General features: G+C 36.4%; 2 protein-coding genes across 3 annotated transcripts in view; one reads left to right on the top strand and one right to left on the bottom strand.

The window, feature by feature from the left end:
* Positions 1-224: 224 nt before the first annotated feature.
* On the top strand, positions 225-13,705 carry LOC129723784 (paramyosin). The gene is made up of 11 exons (XM_055678203.1): positions 225-421; positions 480-679; positions 743-847; positions 919-1,089; positions 1,165-1,299; positions 12,375-12,488; positions 12,554-12,699; positions 12,770-12,916; positions 12,981-13,240; positions 13,299-13,466; positions 13,544-13,705. The coding sequence occupies exons 1-11, from the start codon at positions 271-273 to the stop codon at positions 13,642-13,644; spliced, it is 1,698 nt and encodes a 565-aa protein (XP_055534178.1). The 5' UTR covers positions 225-270; the 3' UTR covers positions 13,645-13,705.
* A 4,638-nt stretch (positions 13,706-18,343) lies between these two features.
* LOC129722566 (uncharacterized) overlaps positions 18,344-25,815 on the bottom strand; it is a 30,710-nt gene continuing 23,238 nt past the window's right edge. For both annotated transcript variants that reach the window (XM_055676140.1, XM_055676139.1), the window contains 3 exons: positions 20,285-20,558; positions 20,074-20,220; positions 18,344-20,019 (listed from right to left, as the gene is read on the bottom strand). In XM_055676140.1, the coding sequence (XP_055532115.1) occupies positions 19,695-20,019; positions 20,074-20,220; positions 20,285-20,558 (746 nt within the window). In that variant the 3' untranslated portion in view covers positions 18,344-19,694. The remainder of the gene's footprint in view (positions 20,020-20,073; positions 20,221-20,284; positions 20,559-25,815) is intronic.

Genomic DNA, 25,815 nt, shown 5'->3' with positions numbered 1-25,815 from the left:
ACAATCCTAACAGTCTCTCCCGAGCCGAGATTCGAACATACAACGACTAGCTTATTAGAGCAACATCGTACCTCGAAAGAGCTAGTAGTAGTTAAACAAAAGTAGATGCACAACATTTAAACTAATTGAAAATTTAAAAATTAAATACTACTCAAAATTTATAGGCATAACCAATTTATTCCATAGTAGGCTGCAAAATAACTTAGCAATCTTTTATAGTTTAAAGTCTCAGGTTTGAAGCATCAAACGCAAAGCAAGTTTTCATCTCAAATGGCGACAGATAAAGCGTTTTTCAGTGCCAAAACAGGAGAAAACCATGGCATTTTCGGGAGCAAACACTTGAAATTCCACCGTCTGAGAGATCCAAAATGGCCAGCAGGAGAGAAAATGATTCAATACGTTGGAATGGCCAAATTACATGGTAAACTAGTAACATAAATAGGTATAGAATACGTTTTATATTTTCTTGTACATCGTAGAGCGCAACCACAAACTGAAAGCCCTTAAAACCGCTATAAAACGAAAGAACAAACAATTTCGAGCCCGACAGATGCGAAAAATACTCAAAGATGTCACCGTCTGCTTACGTATTGCCCATTACGGTGACAACCAGCGCATCAAAAACATGTTCCAGGAACATACGGAATTTCAGCGAGTGTTTTATCCGATGATGATCGAGGTAATTTTCGAGGATTATATCTCACAACACGTCGTTCACGAACCTTAAGTTTATACATTTAAGAAAATTGTTACCGAAGTAGACGAAAAAACTCTAGCCAAGCGGAAACTGTTGGATCGACTAGTGCATCAGCTTAACAGTTTGAATCAAGCCTACGAAGCGGAGTTGGTAAGTAATAATTTAATTAATCTAAATATTGAAAATTGTTCATTCGTACCAGCCGTTGATTCGATGATTAGATAGAAGTCTCCAGACTGCAGGACAGAACGAAGTTCACCGATCCCCAAAAACTGCACGAAGAAATCGAAGCCACAAACTACGAAGTTGCGCTAAGAAACTGCGCTACGCGTACTTTGACGGCGTACAATGTTCAAAGGGCGTTACAAGAAATAATTAAAGTCATGTTAAAGGTAAGTTCATGGTGCATAAGAAAAAGAACAACAAAAGAATGTATTGATAATACTTTTTTACCTCATTCAATTTAGGATTCGATCTACTATGACCCTGTGTTGGGTGCATTACAAGAAGACTTACTCGAACAAGAAAGTTTCATCAAGAGTACGATTAGTGCCGGAGTACCAGCAATAAAAATTATACAAAGTCTGCAATCGGAATTCGATGTGAGTAACTATTTTATTAGGTCTGCCATTTTTTCCATTCCCAGTAAACAATTTTGTTGATTTATAGCTTGTTCAGCCATTATTAGGCGGGTTTCAGCTGTACTACAGTTTAATAAGCTATTATATGATGAAGTTGTTCGTTGGGTTGCTCCATAAAATTATTGCTTTAATCACAATTAATGCTGTGCGAGATTTCGAATGATTTCGTATAATTTCGCAAAACTCGAAATTTCGGTTTCGCGAAATTGCTGAAAAATTTCGCTAAATTCCGCCTAAAATTTCGCGAAATTTAACTTCCAATTTCGACGATTACGAAATTTCGGACCAAATTTCCAAAGCACATTATTACATTATTTTGGTTTGTGCTCATTGCGACTATAAATTAAATTGAATATATCTAAAATAGATATCTGGTATACTAAGTCAGACTTAGAAGAATAAACTCTCAGCCGGTAATTTTTGTTTTTAAAGACAAAACCGTAACATCATGCGGAGGTATTTTTTATTCACGCAGAGCATAAAATTCATGTCATCACTGAAGTCATATTCGAGGAATATGAAGCCGTCCAAATGTGCTACAAGGTATCTAGTAATTTGTTTGTAGGAATAATTTTTACGCATGTTTTACGTACATCAAAATGTGGTTATATTTGCAGCGCACAAGGTTAAAGAGGTCACTTTTTGTCTTTCGTTCAGGAGGGCATAGCAATTTCTGTCAAAACTAAAGCTCTGAAGCTCTATCTTACAGGCCAAATGTTCTATGCTACTCGACTTGTAAAAATTTTCAAGCGTTTTTTCGGATTTCTCTGTGTCAGAGGACTCCTCTTCGCACACCGCAGTGTATTTAAGTGTGTTTTTCAGATATTTCATTGCTATCATCAGGCTGACCAGATATCATGCCTTATAGTGTGCAGACAGAGTGATCGATGTGTCAAGCAGAAAAAGTTGTAATTGCCTGAATTTTTAGTATTGTTTCAAAACACTCTGACTTCAAAGTCAGCATAGGTTTCAAAATTGTCAGGTACCTTATCAAAAATATTTTAAACGTGTTACCAAAAAAGTATACTTTATCAATGAATGAATAAAAAGTACATGGTTCGCTCTCGTTGAACACATAACTGAGAAATGTTACTGTTGTTTTAGGGGACACAAAATTTTACAATGTCAAAAACAAGTTCAGATTATAGCATAAACGTGATTCTGACTTTGCACTTGTCGAATATACAAGGTAGAAGAAAAAAAAGGTTAGAAAGAACGAGAAATAAGAGAACGAGGATGATTACGAATAACTTAATTGAGTAAAGAGAAAACTATTTGTTTGTTGCATTATAACATTCCATTCTAACTGTTGATTGGTTGAAAAAAAAATTTTTTGGTTTGTTTCAAAGGGGCCGTTCCCAAACCACGTAGTCATATATAGGGAGACGGGGGGGGGGGGGGGGTTATCAAAAGACTACGAAAAATCACGCGGGTTAACGAATAGACCACGTAGTCTTTTTTCTAACTTATAATTTATTATTGCCACCAAGTCAAGACGAAGCTTTCGCAATTTTTTAATTAATAAGTTTATTTGACACGACTTGATAATTAATAAGTGTCACGGAAAATTTGAGAGTTGTCAGCAATTAACTGTAATCAAATTTTTGAAACATATTTCAAACTAGTTGAACGTTCCCGGCGATGCTCGGGATCAAAGGTTTCAAAGATAAGAATCATTTTTTATACACTAAAGTCGCTTTTTACGCGGGGGATAAGTGCCGCGTAAAAAAACCGCGTGAATTCCGGAATCCGCGTAAAAAACCGCGTAAATTCCGGCATCCGCGTAAAAAAACCCGCGTTAATTTTGCAATCCGAGAGAAGAGAAACCGAAATACGCGTAAAAAATATACCGTGTAATTCTGGAATCCGCGTAAAAAAACCCTCGTGAATTCTGGAATTCGCGTAAAAAAATACGCGTTTATTCCGGAATCCGCGTAAAAAAACGCGTAAATTCCGGAATCCACGTAAAAATCCGCGTAAAATGCGACCTTAGTGTATTTTATTGCTGCATTAGCTCAACTTACTTCAAAAATATAAATCACATCTTATACTTCCATCATCACTTTAAGTACTTTAAGTTCTGAAAACGCACAGAACGGAAATACCCATATTGGATTGTCTTTCGTGATTTGGGCTGATTTGCTGAACCTGGAAGTCATCATTTTGGATTTCAAAATGACGTATGGAGTTCCACTTTCAAAAGTATTATAGTTTTATGAAAAATATTTAAATTTTAAATAATCAGATACCTATTAATTTTACCTCAAATATCTTTCTTAAACAGCAACGAACATTTTATTATAGAAGAAATCACAGATCACAGCTTCGGGTTTCGATTTAGAGGCAAATTCGGCTTAAGAAGTCCTAATTTTGTATGTTTCACGTAGTTTTGTGAATAATATCTCGAGTTATAGTAATCAGATACCTGTTATTTTTCCTTGTATGTCTTTCTCATACATCAACGAACATTTTAGTGAAAAAAGAGTCACATGTCATCGCTTTGAATCTTGATTTGGAGACGAATTAAGTATAAAAAGTCATAGTTTTGCATGTTGCACGCAGTATTGTGAATAATATCTCAAGGTTTAGTGATCGGATACTAAATATTTTTTCTTAAATGTCTCTCCTGAACATTAACAAACATTTCAATGTAAAAAGAATCATATGTCATCGCTCTGAATTTTTAATAGAGGCAAATTTAGCACAAAAAGTCATAATTTTGCATGTTTTACATAGTTTTGAGAATAAATATCTCAAGTTTTAGTAACCAGATACTAATAGTTTTTCCTCAAATGTCTTTAATGAACATTAACGAACATTTGAATTAAAAAAAATCGTATGTCATCGCTTTAAATTTTGATTTAGAGGCAAATTTAGCACAAAAAGTCATAATTTTGCATGTTTTACGTAGTTTTGTGAATAATATCTGAAGTTTTAGTGATCAGATACTAAAATTTTTTCCTCAAATGTCTTTTCTGAACATTAACAAACATTTTAATTAAAAAAAATCATATGTCATCGCTTTAAATTATGATTTAGAGGCAAATTCAGCACAAAAAGTCATAATTTTGCGTGTTTCACGTAGTTTTGTGAATAATATGTCAAGTTTTGGTGATCAGATACTAATAATTTTTCGCCAAATGTCTTTTCTGAATATTGATAAACATTTTAATTTAAAAAGAATCATATGTCATCGCTTTAAATTTTTATTTAGAGGCAAATTTAGCACAAAAAGTCATAACTTTGCATGTTTTACGTAGTTTTGTGAATTATATCTGAAGTTTAAGTGATCAGATACTAATTATTTTTCCTCAAATGTCTTTTTTGAACATTGACAAACATTTTAATTGAAAAAAACTCATATGTCATCGCTTGAAATTTTGATTTAGAGGCAAATTCAGCACAAAAAGTCATAATTGCGCATGTTTTACGTAGTTATTGTACACCTCAGAGACGAAGGGAATAATATCAATAAGATCAAGCGTTACGGAATTCCATTTTTATATAGTAGATTTATCCGAACGAAGAATTTTTTTTTTTGTTTTAAACAGGCTTTGCCTTATATGGCATTTACTTCTTTAGAATAATAGTTCTATTTTGCAATGCGTCGGGATTTTTCCTGGAAGTATATTTCAATACTCAACGACCGGTAAAAAAATCAACGTTTTGGTCTTAAAAACAATATATAAGACCTGGATGTTCGTGAACTGAAGGAAGAAAGAAAGATGTTTATATTTTGTTCGACATTCAAGAACATTGTAAGTTATTAAAAAAAAGTTAATGAATGCATCAAAAAGTTACAAATCCGATACCTGATAATCACTAAAAGTAAGGTTTTACTTATTATCAACTAAATATTTTTTTAGATGATTTCTAGATGAGTATACAATTTACAATAACTATAAGCGAAAAATTTATCGTAGATGATCAAACTGCTTAAACAATTTTTATTTATTTTGATACTCAACGACAAATTAAAAATCATTTTGAATATACTCAACAGAATAGCGTGTTTTAAATTACTTTCAGGTAAGAAGATTATTATATTTGTTAAAGACAATGAAATATTATTAAAAATTAAACAACCATTATCTATTTGTTATTTTGGTTTTGAGAAAATGATATTACTGGAAATTCTATTTACAATTTGCGCAAATACTAATAATCAGTTTTCTTAAACCTTAATTTTTTTATAAATTTTTCATACTTTATTGTACATATATTTGCCACACAAAGATAAGATCACAAAACAAAAGACCACGAAAGACCGCGGGGGAGTAGGAGGGTATAAAAGGGATCAAAATATTACCACGTAGTTTAGGAATGGTCCCAAATGCATTTTATTATTTTTGGTTTCGCAGAAACTCACAGGGCATATTTTTTTAGGACAAAATTATTTTCTACAACCTTACCAGAGATACTAGTTATGCCAGTCAAACGAACCGATTTAGCTGAAAAAATAATAATTGGGCACTCTGTGGGTAGTTAAAATATTTTTATAATCGAAACAGTTGGTTTGATTGGCATAGTGCCTTTAGCAAAGTTGAAGATAAAAATATTGTCCTTCCAAAAATAAACACCTACCGTGCTGGATCGAAATCCGTACACCTAAGCACATGATAATCTTCGACGGTCAATATAAAATCAAGAAATCACATATTGCTTTAAACTGACATGTTTACTTATAGGTCTACTTATATTTTATCACTGTTTTCAAGCAAAATGATTAAAATCTTTTCGAAACTCGAAAAAATCATGTTGAAATAGAACATGTTTTGAATCAAAATCCGTACACAGTTTTTTGTCTGAATTAAAACCCGTACACTTTTGAATCGAAATCCGCACACACGCGATATAGCCTGGATCAAAGTCCATACAACAATAAATCAAAATCCGTATGGATATAGAAGTACAAAAATGAACATCTTTTATTTATAATTCATCTTTAAATTTTCGAATAAATATATTTTTAGGATCAATTGGTTTTTAAATCAGGTGAAATAGAGCAATTTTCGTAGCGTTTCGTATTAACCGGAACGCCGGAAGTTCTCGAAGCTTCCTGGTACGACTTTTCCTTGCGCACCTCAGTCACAGCTCCTTCCAAATTGTTTGCCGTATATTTATACTTGTTTTCTTTCATTATATGCTGAAAACAAGAAGAAAGTTCAACAATATATGCATTATACACACGCTGTGCGGATTTCGACTCAAGCAATTAACAAGAATCAAAATCCGTACGGCACAGTTTTTGTTGAATAAATACAATTTACACTATTTACCAGACAATATACAGCTCGAAAATGACAAAGACTTACCTTTTCCATCAATTTCAAAAAAATTCACAGAGTAAAACACTTATTTCCCACTTGAAAACCGTTTTTATCTGAAGAACGTTTCCTTAGTAAATTCTTTAACGATACAACGAAATGACAACTGACGCCGATACACGATTGATTTTTCATTCTTAATATTTTTATTTCATGGCCTACTGGCGTATAGTTTATTTTAACAGAAGGCCAACAGTTCAACGGATATGTACATGTAACTGTCATATGAATTTTCATTTTCATAATGCTTAAAACTGAAGAAAAACATCAAGGTGTACGGATTTCGATACTGTACGGGTTTCGATCCAGCACGGTACATGTTTATTTTTGGAAGGACAATATTTTTAATTATTTTTTTTTTGAATATAACTTTTTTTTTTATTTCTTCATCGCTTCGGTAATTTTTTTGTAATTTTTATACAAAAAAAAATAAGATTTTTGAAAATATAGACTGTTCCGAAAATTATAAATACATCTTCTTTCTTGAATAAAACAAAAAATACAGGATTTTTCGGGTCATTCTATTCTGAAATATAGATAATAAGTGTTTGCTTTCCAGTTTCAATTCATGTTGGGATTATTTTTCGTAGGATACGCGAGTTCTCTAACTTTTCTCTTAACACTACTCATAAGCTTTTGCACAGTGTGTTCTCCGACCATTTTTACCACTTTAAGCCAATCTTTTTTAAATTTTCCAACATTGTCCGCTGGTCAAAGCCCAAAAAGTTTCAATAGGGCGAATTTCAGGGCAGCTTGGAGGATTCATCTCCTTTGGGACACATGTGACATTATTTGTTTTTTACCACCCTAGTGCATCCTTAGAGTAATGGCAGGAAGCAAGATCGGGCCAAAAGATTGGAGGATTGTCATGCTGCTTAACCATGGGTAACAACCTTTTCTGCAAACACTCTTTCACGTAAATTTTACCATTCATTGTGTCATTCGTAATGAATGGACGAGATATTTTCCCACATTCACAAATGGCCTGCCAAACCATTACCTTCTTGCCGAATTTTTCGGTGTAAATGTGTACTGGTCCAGAGACATCCTCTCCCTTCGGTGATGTATAAAATTGCGGTCCTGGCAGAGTCTTATAGTCCAGTTTTATGTAGGTTTCGTCATCCATGATAACACACCCCATCTTTTGGGTCAGAAAGCTCCCGAGCTCTCGGTTTCACAGATTCAGCTTGTTTTGGATTTCGTTTTGGCTGCTTCTGCTTCCGACGGGTCTGCAGACCCATTCTTCCCTTGGCACGCATAACGTTACTCGTCGAGGTTCCAAGCTTTCTCGCCACATCTCGTACTGATACTGAAGGATGCCGCTTGTAGTATTCCTTAACCTTTTTGTCCATTGTGGGATCAACAGGCCCGGGTTTTCTACCACGTCTTGGGGCATCAGTAAATGTGCACTCTTCACAATACTTCCGCAATGCGGTTTGAACTGCTCCGACATTTATACCTTCTTCTCTTGCTAAGTTTCTTATAGAAAGACCACTCACGGTGCCCCATTTGTGCACAATTCGCTTTCTTTGCTCGGGAGAAAGGCCACGAATTTGCAAAATTTCGCACTAAATGTTAGAAAAAATGACAGCATCTGTTTTTTTTTTTTTGGATGTAAACAACAAGACGCAGCCAACGTTTGGTTGAATACTGCACATTATTTGAAATGACGGTTGATCGTAAGTGTATTTATAACTAGTTGAACGTTCCCGGCGATGCTCGGGATCAAAGGTTTTAAATTTAGGAATCATTTTTTATAATTCATTTCTGCTTTAGCACAACTTACTTAAAAAATATTTCACATCTTAGACGTTCTTCATCACTTTAAATACTTCAATATTTTGAGAACAGAACACACATAAACTGGAAGTCGCCATATCGGATTTCCAAACGACGTATGGAGTTCCACTTTCGGAATTATTGAAATGGTTGGCCAAATACCACTTTAGGTTATTTTTCTGAAGCCGGAAGCCGCCGTTTTGGAAAATTTTGTGTGGAGTCATCCCAGTTTCGAATATACCTATACTGGGTGATATTCGGGCTATTTGACAATCGTTTACAGTAAAACCTCTTTTTAGGAAATTAAAGTAAGCAAGAAGAATTTAGCATGACCATTCATGCTTATTTCTCCTCTATGATGGAATCTAAAGAGATGCTTGTGATTTTTTTCAAAACGAAAATGTTTGTTGGTGTCCAAGGAACACGTCTGAGAAGAAGTGAAGGTTTTCTGATAACTAACAATTGTGCTTTAATCCACAAAACTATGTAGAAAATAAAAAATGACTTTCAATGCTTAAGCCGCCTCTGAATCTATGTTCAAACCAATGAAATAGGACCTTTCCTCCAGCTAAATGTTCCAAGATCTAGTTTGGGTAAAGGTAAAATCGAATCCCGTAATGTGTTATTATTCACAAAACTACGAATACATCAGAAACTCAAATTTTTTATGCTCGACTCGCACTGATTCAAAACATGGATTTTTCTGCAAAAAACATATTTGGAAATGTTAAAAAAACAACGAACATTTTATTGAAAGAAAAATCACATGTCATCGTTTTGATTTTTGGTTTAGATGCGATTTTAGCTTATGCTTGAAAAGTCAAAGTTTTGCATGTATTATATGTTTTTCAAAAAAAAAATCAAAGAGAGTATTTTAAGGTGTTTCTTTGTATGCAGAAAATCATCTTCAAAAATGCTTCGAACATACGTAGTTTTTTGAGTAATATGTCAACTTTTAGAAATAAGATACGTGTTATTTTTTCTCAAATGTCTTTCCTGAACATTAACTAACATTTTATTGGAAATCAATCACATATCATAGCTTTGAATTTGGATTTGCAGACAAATTGAGCCTAAATATTCATGATTTTGCACGTTTAGTTTTGTGAATAATATCTACATTTTCAGTAATCAGATACCTAACATTTCTTCTCAAATGTCATTCCTGAACATGAACGAACATTTCATTGAAAAAAATCACATGTCATCGCTTTGAATCATGATTTAGAGACAAATTAAGCCTAAAAATCTAGGTTTTGCATTTTTCACGTAGTTTTATTAAAATTATTTATTACTCATTATTTTCCCTTAATTTCATCTTTAAAAATAATCACAGATCATAGATTCGAATTTTGATTTAGAGGCAAATTCAATATGAAAAGTCATGATTTCGCAGGTTTCACGTAGTTTTGTGATTATTATCTCGAGTTTTAGTGATCAAATACCTGTTATTTTTACTCGAATGTCTTTCTTGAACATCAACGAACTTTTTAATAAAAAAAAATTCACATTTCATCTCTTTGAGTTTTGATTTGGAGACGAATTGAGTATAAAAAGTCATAATTTTGCATGTCTTACGTAGTTTTGTGAATTATATTTCAAGTTTTAGTAATAAGCTATTAATTATTTTTCCTCAAATGTCTTTTCTGAACATTTACAAACATTTTAATGGAAAAACTATCCCATGTCATCGCTTTGAATTTTAGTTTAGTGGTAAATTTAGCTCAAAAAGTCACAATTTTGCATGTTTTACGTAGTTTTGTGAATAATATCTCAAGTTTTAGTAATGAGATACTAATTTTTTTTCTCGAATGTCTTTCCTTAACATTACAAACATTTTAATGAATAAAGAAACACATGTCATTGCTTTGAATTTTGATTTAGACGCAAATTCAGCTTAAAAAGTCATAATTTTGTTTTTTTTCACGTAGTTTTGTTATTAATTATTCTTCCTTAAATGTCTTTCCTGAATATTAACATACATTTTAATGAAGAAAGAATCACATGTCATCCCTTTGAATTTTGATTTAGAGGCAAATTTAGCTTGAAAAGTCATAATTTTGCATTTTTTTCACGTAGTTTTGTGAATAATATCTCAAGTTTTAGTAATCAGATACTAACTATTTTTCCTCAAATGTTTTTCCTGAACATCAAAAAACATTTTAATGAAAAAAGAATCACATGTCATCGCTTTCAATTTTGATTTAGAGGCAAATTCAGCCTGAAAAGTCATAATTTTGCATGTTTTACGTAGTTTTGTGAAAAATACCTCAAGTTTTAGTAATCAGATACTAATTATTTTTCCTCGAATGTCTTTCCTGAATATTTACAAACATTTTAATGAAAAAAGAATCACATGTCATCACTTTGAATTTTGATTTAGAGGCAAATTCAGCTTAAAAAGTCATAATTTTGCATGTTTTACGTAGTTTTGTGAAAAATATCTCAAATTGTAGTAATGAGATACTAATTATTTTTCTCCAAATATCTTTCCTGGACATCAGCGAACATTTTCCAGTTAAAAAACCTTTATGTCACCGCTTGTTTTTCTGATTTAGAACGATTTTTAAATGATGATGAATACTGTACACCACAGAGACGGAGGGAATAATATCAATAAGATCAAGCGTTACGGAATTCCATTTTTATATAGTAGATTATCGGAACGGTCTATAAGCTTTTTTATATTAATTTTAATGTTTCTTTTACATTAAAAAAAATGAATTTTTTGAGTTTTTTTTATCGGAAAGATAAAATTACTATCTGAAATTTTGGCTCTGAAAATATTTATAATCACAATAATCCTCCCAAAATAGCATTTTAAATAGCTTCTCATCCTATAGAAACGTTAATGCAAAGTTTAAACCAAATATAAAATGACAAAAAATATTGAAACTGCGACTTTTTTTGTGGAACTGCTCAGTTAAAAGTAGTTTTAAGTTATATTAAAAAATGTGCAAACATATTGAAAACTTGAAAGTTTACAGAATAGTTAACTTAAATTTTGTTTTCCTCGAATTGATAAAGACGTCACTTAGTCTAGTCTGACTAAACGGTTAAAATAAATTCAATAACACTGGTCGACAAAAGCGAAAAAAGTTGCCCTAAAGCTCAAAATGGTTGCCCTCCAAAGGTTTTACAGCTTTTTAACCATTCCTGTGAATTTTGCTGCTTTTAGAGAATGCAGAAATGCATCAGAAGGCCGCCGAGGAATTGCTTATCGGATTCGTCGCTTTTACGTTTACGTACGGGACACCAAAACTCACAAGAATGGTTGAAAACCTACCAACCATCTCTCATGTTTTCCAGTTCGAGCTCTAGGACAAAACTTGGATTTTGAATGATGAAAGTGCTATGAAAGAAGGATTACTATTTTAAACATAGTTGCATTCAAACCAAAAGAATCAGTTCAGAAGTTTATTAAATTATTATTTACAAAGACATCTCGAGTTTGACCTTTATGTCATTTGTATCTATCGCGCTACTATTACCTGCAATATAATCTGTATAAATGAATGCATCAAGATTTTAGTTTTTAACATTTTTGATTTTCTCGTCATTGTCGGTTTATCGATATCTGAATACCTACGTTACTATTCGTCGACCAGGTAAGTACTTTGCGACCAGCTGCTGAAGGGTACTTCGTTAGCGTACGCTCCAACGTTTCAAATCATTGTAATGCTATGTTTCAGAAACATTTATTTCATTTTTCGAAATTTCGCGAAATTTCGCGAAATTTAGAGACCAATTTCGTTTCGTCTCGAGAACTCGAAATCCACCTTGATTTCGTTTCGACTAATTTGGCGAAACCGAAATTAAGGGTTAATTTCGTTTCGTTTCGTTTCGACACCAGAAAAGCCAGTTTCGCACACCCCTAATCACAATAGTATATATTTGCAAATCATTTTCAATATCTATTTACTTTTCTAGGAATTGGAAAAAAGTACGAGCAAAGAACTAATGGACCGTTTTCAAATTCTAATGCAGCAACGAGACATTTTAAATTCCAACAATACGCGTGTTAAAACCTTAGTTCGCAGGGATGTTAGTAATTTTTAGATTTCTGAAAATTTGGCCTGGACCCCAGATGAACAAATTTTTGCTTCTAGAGTGATTTCGACGTTAACCCATCGCGCTACGATAGGGATACTGGAAGTATGATCGACTTAAAATCCCAACTGGAAGAAATCGAGCAAATCTTGAAACAGCTTAAAAATGCAACTTCCTGTGGGAAAGTGGAAGAAATTTATCCTAGGTAATTCTATTATTTCAACTTCAAGAATGACGTTTCATCGGTACTTCTTCTGTTGTTTGACATGAATCAGAGTGAAACAACAAGACCGAGATAATGACCAAATGAACAGAACTTTACGCAGACGTTCGCATCAGCGAAAGATAGGAGAAATAGAGACGGAGCTGGCAGAGATACAATTCAGTGATCTCATTAATGATTTGACACCAGAAGAAATGCAGTAAGTTTTAAACTTTAAGTACTTTAAAATTTGAAGCAATTATCACATTCACACCGATTTCCAGACGTGATGCCGACTTCCAAAAACTTCATGAGAAAATCGATAAGGAAAAGCAAACCCAGAAGTCTTTGTTATCTGCTCGAAAAAACATAGCAGATGTCAGCACATTGCTTGATGTCTCGTTCAAGCACATTTTAAATGTTTTGCAAAATGTTGAAACAGAAGATGGAAAAAATTTTCATGGGCAACGTTCTTCGTACATCAGCTTGCCCTTGGAGTTAGATGCGAGCGAGCTTTCGCAAAAAAGTTCAAATACCAGCAAATGTCAGTAAATACACCCCACTTATACTAGTTCTTCGACTATTTAAATTAATTTTTGCAGGTTCAACTGTAATCGCATCAGCGAAAGAAAAAATCAAGCATCTTATGGGTTTGCATCAGGCAGATTCATCGCGGGAAAAGCATCCTTCGTTGGAGAAGAATTATCAGAACATTATATTGAGTGAGTACAACGAACAGTACATGAAGAGTATGAAAGAAGTTGAGAGATGTAAGTATCAATTCTATAGTCGTTAACTGTTTTAGATTCTGATCGGACAACTTTGATATTTTTTCAATTTTTAACAGCACTGGATATAACAGTAGAAGATCCTACCATATTCACCAGGAAGCAAATTAAAGCCATCAGCGCGCAAATAGTGGAGCAAAATTTGAAACGAGACGATTGAGTAACTAAATTTTCGAGAGTCGAGATAGAATTCTATTAGCGTTAGTATTTTAATATTTTAATGGAATTGAAAAACGCGGCCCATAATTGAAAAAAGGAACGAAAAAGAAAAACAATATATGGTATCGACTCAATTTAATGTTTGTAAGCCGAGCACCAAAACGGGCAGAGACACAAAAAACTGATTCTGCTGCATGACAACGCTCGACCTCATACTGCCAAAATCGTTAAAACTTACATAGAAACACTGGTAAGTGCTACCTTACCCACCATATCCTCCAGATATTGCACGATTATTACTTATTCTGTTCGATGGTACATAGGCTGACTGATCAGTTCTGCTCATGTGATAACATTAAAAACTAGCTTGATTAGTGGACAGCCTCAAAGACCAACACTTTTATCTTAACGGCATTCGAATTCTGCCAGAAAGATGAGACAAAGTTGGGCAACACTTTAAATGATTTATACGTAACAGGTTTTTTTAAACAAAAAAGCGTAGCTGCTTAGCTGCGCACATAATACAAAAGATTTCATGAGGTCAAAAAGCTACAAGAAAAACGAGTGCACAAAAATCAAGGGGGTAAAGTCAAGCAGTTTTAACGTAACTCAATATGGCGTCGTTTGTTTACGACAATTAGGAGAGAGCAACTATCTGTTGTGATTTTGGATATTCTACTCGATACATCCAACTCAGCGATGTTTTCTACAAGCAACAAACTCGGAACAGCATTCCTTAAAAACTTACGCCTATGCCTATCCAGCTTTTTACGCACCATAATGGCGGGTACTATAATGCGTGTTCGTAATTTGCGAACCTCACTGCTTACGTCAATTTTGTGATTTCTGGAGTTTTGGCAACACTAATGTTGCCAAATTCATTGTTTTCCTTGCGAAATACATGAAAAATCGAACTGACGTAAGCAGAGTTGTCAAAAGGGTAGGTAACATATTACGAATTTTAATTGAAGCGTCCGCGTAAAAAGCTGGATAAGCGGCGAGTGCACTGCTTCCATCTTTTGTTTGGCTTCCAGAAGCAAGCAGATTTCATAATTTGCAGATGGAGATAATCCTGCACCACCGACGTTTTTTTGTTTAATCGTGGGGAATCTTGAAAATTAAACTATTAGTGAGTTGTGTGTGAGTTGAGAATACACCTTTACTGTTTGCAAATTGCGGTTGCATAATTTATCTGTGAGTTTAAATTCAACCTTGACTCAACGCAAAATGAACGGATGAAATAAAAAGCACATTTTTCTTCAGATCACATAATATGCTCTACACTCAGAACAAAAACTGAACAAACATATTCGAAAATCTAGCATCTACTCTCCCCTACTGTTGCTTGCCAATGCGAGGAAACGTCAAAGAACTAACGATTGGTACCAAAAGTAGGGGATGTTGGGTACGCTGGTTTAGTAGGCAATCTGACAGCCACTTCTACCCCCTGACAGAAATACATTAGACGTTTACTGAACTGGACGTTTCATTGTTTACGTAGCCAGCTGAAATCCCGCAGCATTCATAAAAAAGCATCCTAACAAAATGTGTGCTCTACAGGACGCTGCCTCTCCCGGTGATGGTACTCTATGGCCATGTCGGAGGAGTGACTAGCGAGAATAATATTCAGCCGAGAGCCTGACAGAGGCGACTTCATCGTAAAGCCCGTACTCATTGGATGTGTGTTGTGGATGAGTTCGCCCAATCGGCAGGTCTTATTTTTGTAAAATTTGAACCACTGTGACCATTATTTTGAACTTTTGTGGTGTCTTCTTAAGTAGGCAAGAATTAAAAGCGATTGCAGGAGACTAGCCCAAGATCGAAATATATAGAAACGCATTCGGGATTCAGAACTTGGTTGACATGAGCTGCTAGAAATGCTGATTTTAGTCTGCATGCTTGTACAAGGTATCACTGTGAAAGTGACACACATTTGAGTAGTCTACCCTGTTTATCAGTTGTGTTTGTTTCGATTGCGACACAGGCTTATAGTTCACTTGTTAGTAATAAGAGCAGTACCACTTTTTCCAGAAAAATTTGCAATAGATGCGAGTAGAGAATAAATCGAGATTTTGTATCTTGCTAGAATGAGTAAAATACAGGTCAGAAGGAAGCTGGCAAATCTGAATTTAGACAGATTATTCGCGTACAGGACCATCAAATGATACGAGGAAACTGGCACTTTTGTCCCCAAGCAGAACGGAGTGTGCGTACTGCAGCAGTGATCAAAGCGGTTGAAGAACGTATCCAGCAAAATCCAGCTCAGTCGGCAAGTCGTGAAATGAATAAGTCATAACACTATGCATAAAATAATAAATGACCTTGGATCCGGAGCTTTCAATAAACAAAAAACTCTCGGATTATCTCGATTGCTCTACTGAAGACGAACGCTGCTCACAACATTTTTTTTTTCAGATAAAAAAATTATTACGTTGGTGTTTATTAGGGGGTCCCTTGAGTGAAGTGAAAACAGCCCTATTACGGGACTCACGTAAATGAGAAAAACGTCGCAAAGTGACATCTGCCGTGAAATCTGGGTTGTTACACAGTGCAACCAAATTTTACTTCTTTTCTGCCTTGGCTTCTATACATGATGTTTTGATGTATTTTGATGCAGAAACAAATTTCTCCGAGTTTGGACTTATTTCACCTTAAGGGACAACAATGGCGCCATTTTAAATTTATGAGAAAGCGGAAATTTTCGATATTTTTTGACGTCTTTTCTATAGAGCCAAATATTAAAATTCTAAGAGTTTATCCATATAATAGCATTCTCTTACCCGACTTTAAGAAAAAAACAGATCTTCAAAACGGTGATTCTGCGAAAGCAGTTTTGGCATGGTTTTAATATATTTCACAGAACAAAATAATATTTACTTTGTAGAGCGTCAATGGATCCGCTAATATCTTAATGTCAAATTATAATATAAGAATTGAAGAAAACAGTCTTAGAATTCGATTGGTAGGTAGATATCTGATTCACGTAAAATGTCAGCAACATGTCAATTTTGCCCCGATTCCCCTACAATTCAGAAATAGGAATATGTCGACGTGTGACTAACTTATTTGAAATCTGTTTAACGTAAGATGAAGAGTTAGGTGATACTCAGAGATACAATAACAACAAAATTAACATGATCCTCCCCCTTTTCGGGGAGAGCATCGCCAGGACCGGTTAAAATAAAAAAAATCGTTTAAACTACGAGACAAAATCTTCCATAAAGTTGATACTTTTTATAATGAATTTTCATCAACGTGCACGGTCATGCACGGTATGGTAGTCCGAAGTACCTTCTTCTCCGCATAGATATCCACAAATCCACCTGGAGATCACTCGACCAACAGACAGAGAATCAAATCGACCACGTTTTGATCGATGGCAGGTTCTTCTCCGACATCATCAACGTTCGCACCTACCGCAGTGCTTATATAGATTCGGACCACTACCTAGCAGCTGTGAGCATGCGCTCAAAACTATCGACTATAACACCCGCCGAAGTCGAACGCCGCAACCCAATATTGAAGCCGAGACTGCACAAGAATACGCGCAGCAGCTGGAGGCAGCGCTACCTATGGAAGAGCAGCTTAGCGCAGCTGCTCTTGAAGATGTCTGGGGTAGCATCCGATCCGATCCCCATAGGTAGCACTGCTGTTGCGCTACCAGATTCAAGGACTCCGAATCATAGAAATGGCTGGTTTGACGGCGAATGCAAACAGTTAGTCGAGGAGAAGAACGCAGCACGGGCGAGAATGCTGCAACACCGTATGAGAGCGAACGTGGAACGATACCGACAGGCATGGAATGGTCATAACTCAGCCCTCCGAAGCAAGAAGTGTCAGCAAGAGGACCGAGATCGCGTAGTGACACTCGAAAGTTCTACGGGAAGCTGAACAGCTCTTGTAAAGGCTACGAATCGCAAGCCGACATGTGCAGGAACTTGGACGGCAATCTCCTTACGGACAAGTGTGAGGTGATAGAAAGGTGGAAGCAGCACTTGGATGAGCATCTGAACGGCAATGCAGTAGAGTGCGAAGACGGTGAGGCAACTGATCTTGGTGCACGAGCAGAAAACAACAGAATTCCAGGCCCTGATCTCCTGGAGGTGAACAAGAGCGTTGGCCGGCTAAAAACAATAAAGCTGCTGGAGTGGACCAACTTCCCAGTGAGTTGTTGAAATACGGTGGAGGAACACTGGCTAGAGCCGTGCACTAGATCATCGTTAAGATTTGGGAGGAAGAGCGAGTTCCGGAGGAGTGGATGGAAGGTATTGTGTGCCCCATCTACACAAAGGGTGACATACTGGAGTGCTACAATTACCGGACAATCACGCTGCTGAACGCCGCCTACAAGGTACTTGCTAAAACACTCTGCCGTCGACTATCACCATTTGCGAAGCAATTCTTGGGGTACTAACGTTTGAAACTTGGGGTACTTACGTTTAACCGTTTGGTTAAAATCTGGGATGAAATGCCGATAGAAGTCGTGCGTGCGGTTTATGATAATTTTGAAAAGCGTTTGCGGACCAAAGGTAAAGGCGAAAGATTTGAATTGAAATGGTACAACTGTAACTTTCCTACTCTAGCTAGCGTGACAATGAAATAAAGTGTATCACTTTCACGGTGACACCCTGTAAAAGTATAAATTCTAATTATTTAAACAAATGAGCAAAAGACACCCGCATCATTGTTTCATGTTTATTATTTAATAAAACATTACCAAGCGTCTGTACATAACAATTTAACACGAATTAAAAATTCTTATATTAACAAAAAAAAAACGATATATTAACAAAATTTAACATAACAGGCTCTGACTGGGCTCATGTTCGTGTAAGTTTGTGTACATACTCATAAGCAAATCTGTGTGCACATTTCAACTCATAGTTACGTAGAATCGAACTAAATCTAAGTTTTACCAAAACATTTATGTCGATCTCGAGCACATTTTTTTAACAAAAATTACACTTCGTATAATCAGTTTTTATTTTTTAGTTTGATCAGCATCAGATAGTTTAATATCGTTTGGTATAATCCAAATATCAGAAATAAGAGAGCACAAAAATAAATCCTCGATTTTCTCACAATAGATCTACGATTTTGGTCGCGGTGAGAAAGTCCATACAGGAAAAAAAATCGTCGCTTTCAACTAGAATGTTATTTTCTGTTATTGATTTTCAGAGAAAGCCTTCAGATACCGTTTTCGAAAGAATGCGCGACGATGCACAATTTTTGTGGAATAATAAACCGAAAAATAGGAAAATACCCCAATAGGTTTGACAGTGCTGGCAGACATTCTCATTTATTGCGTGATATATGTTACTTATGGACCGTTATCATAGAAGATTCTCGACCTCTGTTATAGGGCCCTATATTTTCTGTTAAGCCGTGCTTGACTAGTTATTTACAGATTGAAAATTGATTTCGGGCAATTGTTAAAAGATGTTCTAAGATTGGTTTCAACTTGAAAAAATCAATTGTATAAATAGCCCGATTAAAATAATATTTTGTATTCAGTAACGACCTAATTCTAAGAAAAAAATATCTAAATATAATACTCTAATTATTGCGCTTTTGATAAACAAACGATTTTTAAGCAGTTCACAAAAGTTTTCACGATCTAGAATCAAAAAATCAACACAACCTTTCTATTTTTCCAAGATTGTGATTCACCTAGAAACATGAAAACTTCCGTGAAATTTCCTAATTTAGGATAATATTCTGTAATTCAGTAAAACTATTATAAAATATATTTCGTTACCTACATTATATGGTCACAATTACACAGCTGCAATATTGATTTTTTATTTCTACCTATTTTACTGAGTAATGAAATCTATTTTAATGGATAATAAATAATTTGAATTCAGCACTAAAATACTGTTATGTTAGTCAATAAGTTAACCTTACTTTCAAATGCACAATATCAACGAAATGCATTATTTCAACTATTTTTCATGCATGTAGCACACCAAACAATTCAATAATGACCTATTCAAACACACATATCTCACTCCTGTTCCTCAGTCGCAGTAAGAAGAGCATAGACTTAATTTACATGGCTACCTCGCTAAAGACACCGTCCAGCTGCATCATAGCTTCGTCTTTGGATTCTACTAATGATTCACGTTTATCGAAATTGCGAATATCTCGGTCAAGGTCGTCTATACTGTTTTCATGCAGACTATTCTGGCCATTCGACGAATTGCCGGATTCATCCGCAGAGTAACGCTTCTGAAAATCGCTCGGTGTCCTAAAGAGGCTTCTCGGGCAGTCCTTATAGTACGGAAAGCACTCACCAGGACCAGTCTTACCTCTGCCAATATTTTCTGCCGAAACATACTCACCTAAATGTTCGGAATACGGTGACAGAGATGCTCTAAAAACATCGTATTATAAGCATGACAGAATAAAAAAGTTATATATGACTTACGTGAAAAACAGTTTCAAAAACTCGCCAAGCAACCCAAAGTTTTCCACTGGCTTAGAGTGCACCTCACAAATGGCTCGTAACATGCAAGCTTTTCCATCGAGTCCAAAATTGGCGATGAAATCTTCCACCACTGTATACAGCAATGCTCTACGAATTGAACAGTCGGTAAGTAAAAGACTTTCCCTCAGGAAACATCAATCGAACAAATCACCTTTCTCCTCCATGGAAAGCATGCTTGTGCTCCTCGGGCAGCTCGGCTGGTTTCCGATCACCGTCGTCTTCGTCAATGAAGCTGGTAGTGATCTTGAAATTATCATTGCTCCCAAAGTGGGGCGCACTTCGCTTACGCCTTCGGTTGTGCATGTAATCCGCTACGTAATCGGCCAAAATGCTTCCCGCAGCACGACCCATCGAGCGCGCGAACAGCGGCGGCAGCACACCCAACGGATTCTGGTTATCCGTCAGACCAAGTTTGTCGAAATCAACTGCAATGAAAGAAATGTGCTTCAAATCCAGCCAATCAACCCGCGATATGGGATAGAAATCTCGTTTGTTCAAATCATCTATAATATTAATTTGGACCTTCTGGGAGAGGCTGATAATTAGAAGACTGAAACCAGTACGGTAGAAACTCCAAAAGAATATATCAACTGTGGTTTAGCAACGTGAAATTTTTTCACCCCAACCATCTCAAAATTACGCAATTTTACGCACGTGGCAGTTTCATACGATGAAATAACTATCCTCAGACTTTCAACTAAAGGGACACACTTTAGTATGTAAGAGTATGTAAGCAGCCTTTTCGATTGATTTATAGTAGTATGTTGTTTTAAAAATATTCAGCGCAGTAGTCTTTAAAAATACCTAGGCAAACTAAATAGTAATTACAGAATAGTAGGCTGTTGCATGCTTTATATTGCAAAAAATATTCAATCGTGCTCTCTGTGCTGATAGGTTACAGTTGTCGTTAGCGGAACAGAAGTCAAGAAATATTCTCGAATACATTTGTAAGCATTGAAAAATGGCGAAATCATTAGCTACAGCTACAGGTAAAGTTTTTGTCAATAATTCAAGCACTTAGTACTTCGCTGAGATTTACCAGTAATTTCTGTAGATCAACTGTAACGTTGAAATTCGCTTTACGTGTTTTTTCTCGTAGCGAATAACGATAAACGTTCTTTGTTCAGACACGTGGGTGGCCAAAATTGGACATTAAAACATTTTCGGAAGACGGGAAATCTCTGCTCGTCCCTTTTGAAATCGGTGAAGAAGAATAAATTGAATTTGAAAAAAGCTACTATTTGTACCCACGCTTACAATACTGAATATATAACTGAATGTAAGAAAAACTCAATTTTTAGTCAATCTATTTCTAACATTTTCTCCATTTTTTTTAACCTTATCAAAGCATGCATGTATGTTTTGCTCAAGATCGTTTAGGGCCACCTTCGAAACTCAAAACTGTTTTATTTTTAAATTCTTGTATACAAGAATCGGCACCAAATAGCTTTGAAAAACAGGCGAAAAGGCTGCTTACATACTCTTACATAGCAAAGCGTGTACCTTTAATTGAAAGTCTGAAGATAGTTATTCCATCGTATGAATCTGCCACGTGCGTAAAATTGCGTATTTTGAGATGGTTGAGGTGAAAGTATCCTCAAAAATATCGAAATATGTCAAATAACTTTTTTATTTTAGGAGATAAAAAATAACAATGTTCAGCATAAACAGCATTTTCTATCTCACTTTTAGGTGGATTGATCACTCATCTTCCTACATTTAAAGATGTATTTTTGAATATCTTGAAACTTTTCCGAACAAACATTATGGCTATAATCAACATTTGAAACGCTATTTAATTAATCGCACGAAAACGGTAAAATAAAACACTCAGCAACGTTCTGAAAAAGTTTGTTTTCACGATCGAAAAGAGGTATTGCTAGCTAAAACATTCCCCACTGGTACTCGGTAACCAGTTAATAAGTTTTCCACTCTGTCAGACTAGTGACATACAGTTGAAATTTAGTTGAAATTGGCGAAGTTGACCCTGTGTAGTGTTCTCAAACATTTACGTGAATGACATTACTATCGAGCGGCAGAAGATATTGAAAACCTGTTGAACCCAAAGAAATTCAATTTCAGCCAAAGTGCCGTCAAAAATATTCGTCTGCGAGAAGGATTCCGATCTACTCGGGCCTCGAAAAGGCTCTTGCGAAGTACAAAGAATGTATCCAAATGGACGACGAAACGTACATGAAAATGGTTTATGGTCAGCTTCCTGGACCTAAATTGTATAAAGTTCAAGCTCGAATACTTTTTGACGATAAACTCACAAAAAAGTTTATGATCTGACAAGCTATTGCAGTTACGAACAAAAAAAAACAGTTTTATTTTGGGAAACAGTTGAACATGAGCTGGAGAAGGGTTTCCACCCTTCCATGTGATTTTTTCGCTATTTTTTCTTTAAAGTGCTTTACTCCCTTTGCGTTGCCAAGTGAGATTCAGGAAATCTTATGTTTCAGAAAATCGGCTGGTGTCGGCTAGGATTTAAAAACGCAAAGCAAGGTCTTGGACCATTGCACGTTGTGCAAGTTCATGGTTAATCCTTTCACCCGCCATTCGAAAATGGCCAGCAATTGGAAGTCCTCCGAGAGTATTGTACTTGTCTTGCTCCCACATAGAACTACGAGTCTTATAAGTTATAAGCGTCACCGACTATTCGAGGTACACGAATTCGTCTACCATCTCAAAGTTATCTCCGTCGATTGCAACGCTAATGCCTATGCGAGCTGCTTGGTTCCTCCTGCTAGAAGATACTTTGATGTATTTACCCGCAATCCAACCATTTCTGGTTTACGGTTCAGCTTGGTTCAGCAACCGCTTGGAACCTTCTGACAAGGTCCACGGCGTCAGGGAAGCAGATGAATTCGCTAAAATTATTGAAGATCGTATCCCGCGTCCTGAAATCGATAAATGGTGCTTGAAAACTTGATATTCACGACACTATTAGAGGATCTGCCGCAGCACGGAGATTTGGTCCGTTGTCGATCGGCTTCTTTCCACCAATCTTCCTGCTAGCAGCTAGGGAAGGCGAAAGATAATCAGGGAGAGCACTTTGTAGACTGCGCTGAGAATCACGATCGTTCGATAGTTCTCACATTCTTACTTTTCGCCTTTTTTGTATACTGGGCATATGGCTCACTTCTTCCGCTCCTGGTCTGTATCCCACATCCTGACTACTAGCTGATGCAAACGAGAAGCCAGCTTTTCCAGCTGATTTGTTGTTCTTGGGCTGCTTGGTCACATCCTTAACTTATCCTATGAACTATGTGGGTCGGCATGTCTCCTTTATCCATTGTGCTGACGAGGTCATTCCTCTTACCATCTTGCTTCTGCATCATTCAGGTGTTCATCGTAGTGCTGCATCCACCTGTCACCACATTTCTCCGTCTAGTTTCCATACACATTTCATGAAAACGATACTGCTGCTCCTCTTCCCCAAACTCCAGCTTTTCTAGGCTCCGAAAAAGCTGGCTCTACTGTCTTCGTGTATATTTGTATAGCTCCATGTTTCGATTGATTGCTGCATTGTTGCCAGCGCTGTTTCCCTCAGCGTTCAACACCACTTCAAAATGTGGCTTCCAACGCTTGGCCACCTGCGATTAATCGGCAGTCAGTTTCCTCTCCCTGTCATTACACATAGTGCCACCTCTAGACACCACCCACACATGGTTCCGTTGTCATCCCTATCACCTCTCGCGCTATTTCGTTGACCGCACCATGGATGTGCTTCCATTGCTCGCTCTGGTCCACTTCAGAAGGTTCGATCCGTCTAATAACTTTCCGAGTATACTCTGCAGCAACTTCTTCCGCAGATAACCTCTGGATGTCCAGACGTATCTTCCCCTCCTATTTTACGTTGGACAGTCGGGCGCGAATCTTACTTACCACATCTATGACGTCTGGCCGTGGTCGATCTGGGAGCAAACCTCTCCATTGGGGTGTCTCCAGGTGTGCTTGCGAATGTTCAGACTTGTAAAATGGGTACTACTGATGGCCATTCCCCTGGTCGCGGCGAAGTTCACTAACCTCAAGCCGTTGTCGTTGGTAATAGAGTAAAGGCTTTCCCTACCAATAACGGGACGAAAGAACTCCTCTCGTCCGACTTATGCGTTCATATCTCTGATGACGATCTTTATGTTGTGTTGTGGGCACTCTCCATACGTTTTCTCAAGGAGCTCGTAGTGCTGTAATTGAATAATCTGCCCTTGATCCTTCACCTAATGACACGCTTTATTTGGTCTCCTAGTAGCACGAAACCGACGCCCCGTTTGGCTCTGTCGCCGCCACTGTAGTAGATGTTCAACTTGAAAGAAGTGCCCGCGGTTGGATCAACCGCCGGAATTCACGTTCTCCGGTTTTTGGTCAACGCACCGCTACAACCTCCACTTCTACCTACCGTATCCCTCTGGCCAAGTTGCCCGTGCGTGCAGGCTCGAACAGAGTCCTAACATTTTAAGTGCCAAGTTTCCAATCGTTGTCCTTCTTCATTCACTTCGGTCTAAACCGATTGTTCCGATTCGTATCATTCTCTGGATTGTTCGTAGTATGTTTATTTCAGAATGCTGCCTTACTGAGGCTGCGATGCCTAGTCTCGCGACGGGGCTGCCGTCTTGAACGTAACTGGTGAGACACCGATTTTCATAGTTCAGCCGATCGCTCAGTCGCTGTTTGAGCCGCTCCTAACCTGGGGAACAGACGCTCAAACAAGCTGCTCTCCGAGTAGTCAGTGATATATTAGATAAATTTGGAATAATTTTATTTGTAACCTCTTCGTTTTTTTGGAAAGGTTTTTCAGACATGTTGAATAAGAATTTCAGGTGAAATAGGATATATTTGCTTTATTTTTATCTCGTTAGCAAAGGTAGATTTTGTCACGATAATTTGAATTGAATTATCATAAAGTTTGTTGTAACTCTTTGAGGCACTTTCAACTAAGTTGTGAGCTAAATTTGGAATCAGTTCATCCATGCATGGCACCAAATTGGCGTCATCCATTAATTATGTTAGGACTTTTTTCGAAAATTCGATTTGAGCTGAATGGGGAATTCACTCTTCTTTATTCTTTCAAGCTTTTTGAAATATTTTCAGATGTTTCAAGGTACATCTACGAGAGTTTTAGTGCACTCTAAATTAAATTTGGTAGAGTTTTTACTTGAGTTTTTGAAATTTTTTCTGGTTTATAGTGGCCTTTTTAAAATATTAGATACGAAACGGAACTCCAACATCTAAAAGCCTTGGGTGCTACATTCCGATTCGGAACTCGACCTTCTGTTTATTTAAACACAGACTTCGCAGCCAGCTGTTTAGTGTAGGGGAAAGTAGGTAAAGACGGACACTGCGGGTAAGATGGACACTTTTAATATTTCACAAACTAGAATGTATTATGATAATTGAGTGATGCGAATACCTTCTTTGTAGTGTGTTAATACTTTTGAGATGCTTTGTCGGTTTTCAGCAAGCAAACTGTTAAATTTGTAAGTAAAATGAAGTATATTTTCGTGAACGCGCTATTTAATGTAATTTTCAATCCACGGAAAATAGTGAAAAACTCGTGAAACTTATGTGTTTTCATTTGTTTCCGATAGTAAAGTGTTTAATTGGTGTTTACTCGGTTTTCTAGTGAAAATCCAGTAGATTTTCGATGTTCCGATAGAGAGCTACAATCGTTTGAAAAATTTA

Source organism: Wyeomyia smithii, chromosome 2 (assembly GCF_029784165.1).
Source record: "Wyeomyia smithii strain HCP4-BCI-WySm-NY-G18 chromosome 2, ASM2978416v1, whole genome shotgun sequence".
Lineage (NCBI taxonomy): Eukaryota > Metazoa > Arthropoda > Insecta > Diptera > Culicidae > Wyeomyia > Wyeomyia smithii.
This window is presented reverse-complemented; position numbering and strand designations above follow the sequence as displayed.

What these genes read in the sequence shown, in the direction of transcription:
- LOC129723784 (XM_055678203.1), top strand. Translation starts at nt 271, where the DNA reads ATGGCGACAGATAAAGCGTTTTTCAGTGCCAAAACAGGAGAAAACCAT. An exon ending in AAGCCTACGAAGCGGAGTTG is followed by an intron (nt 848 to 918) that starts GTAAGTAATAAT and finishes TTCGATGATTAG; the next exon opens with ATAGAAGTCTCCAGACTGCA. An exon ending in GTGGAAGAAATTTATCCTAG is followed by an intron (nt 12,700 to 12,769) that starts GTAATTCTATTA and finishes GACATGAATCAG; the next exon opens with AGTGAAACAACAAGACCGAG.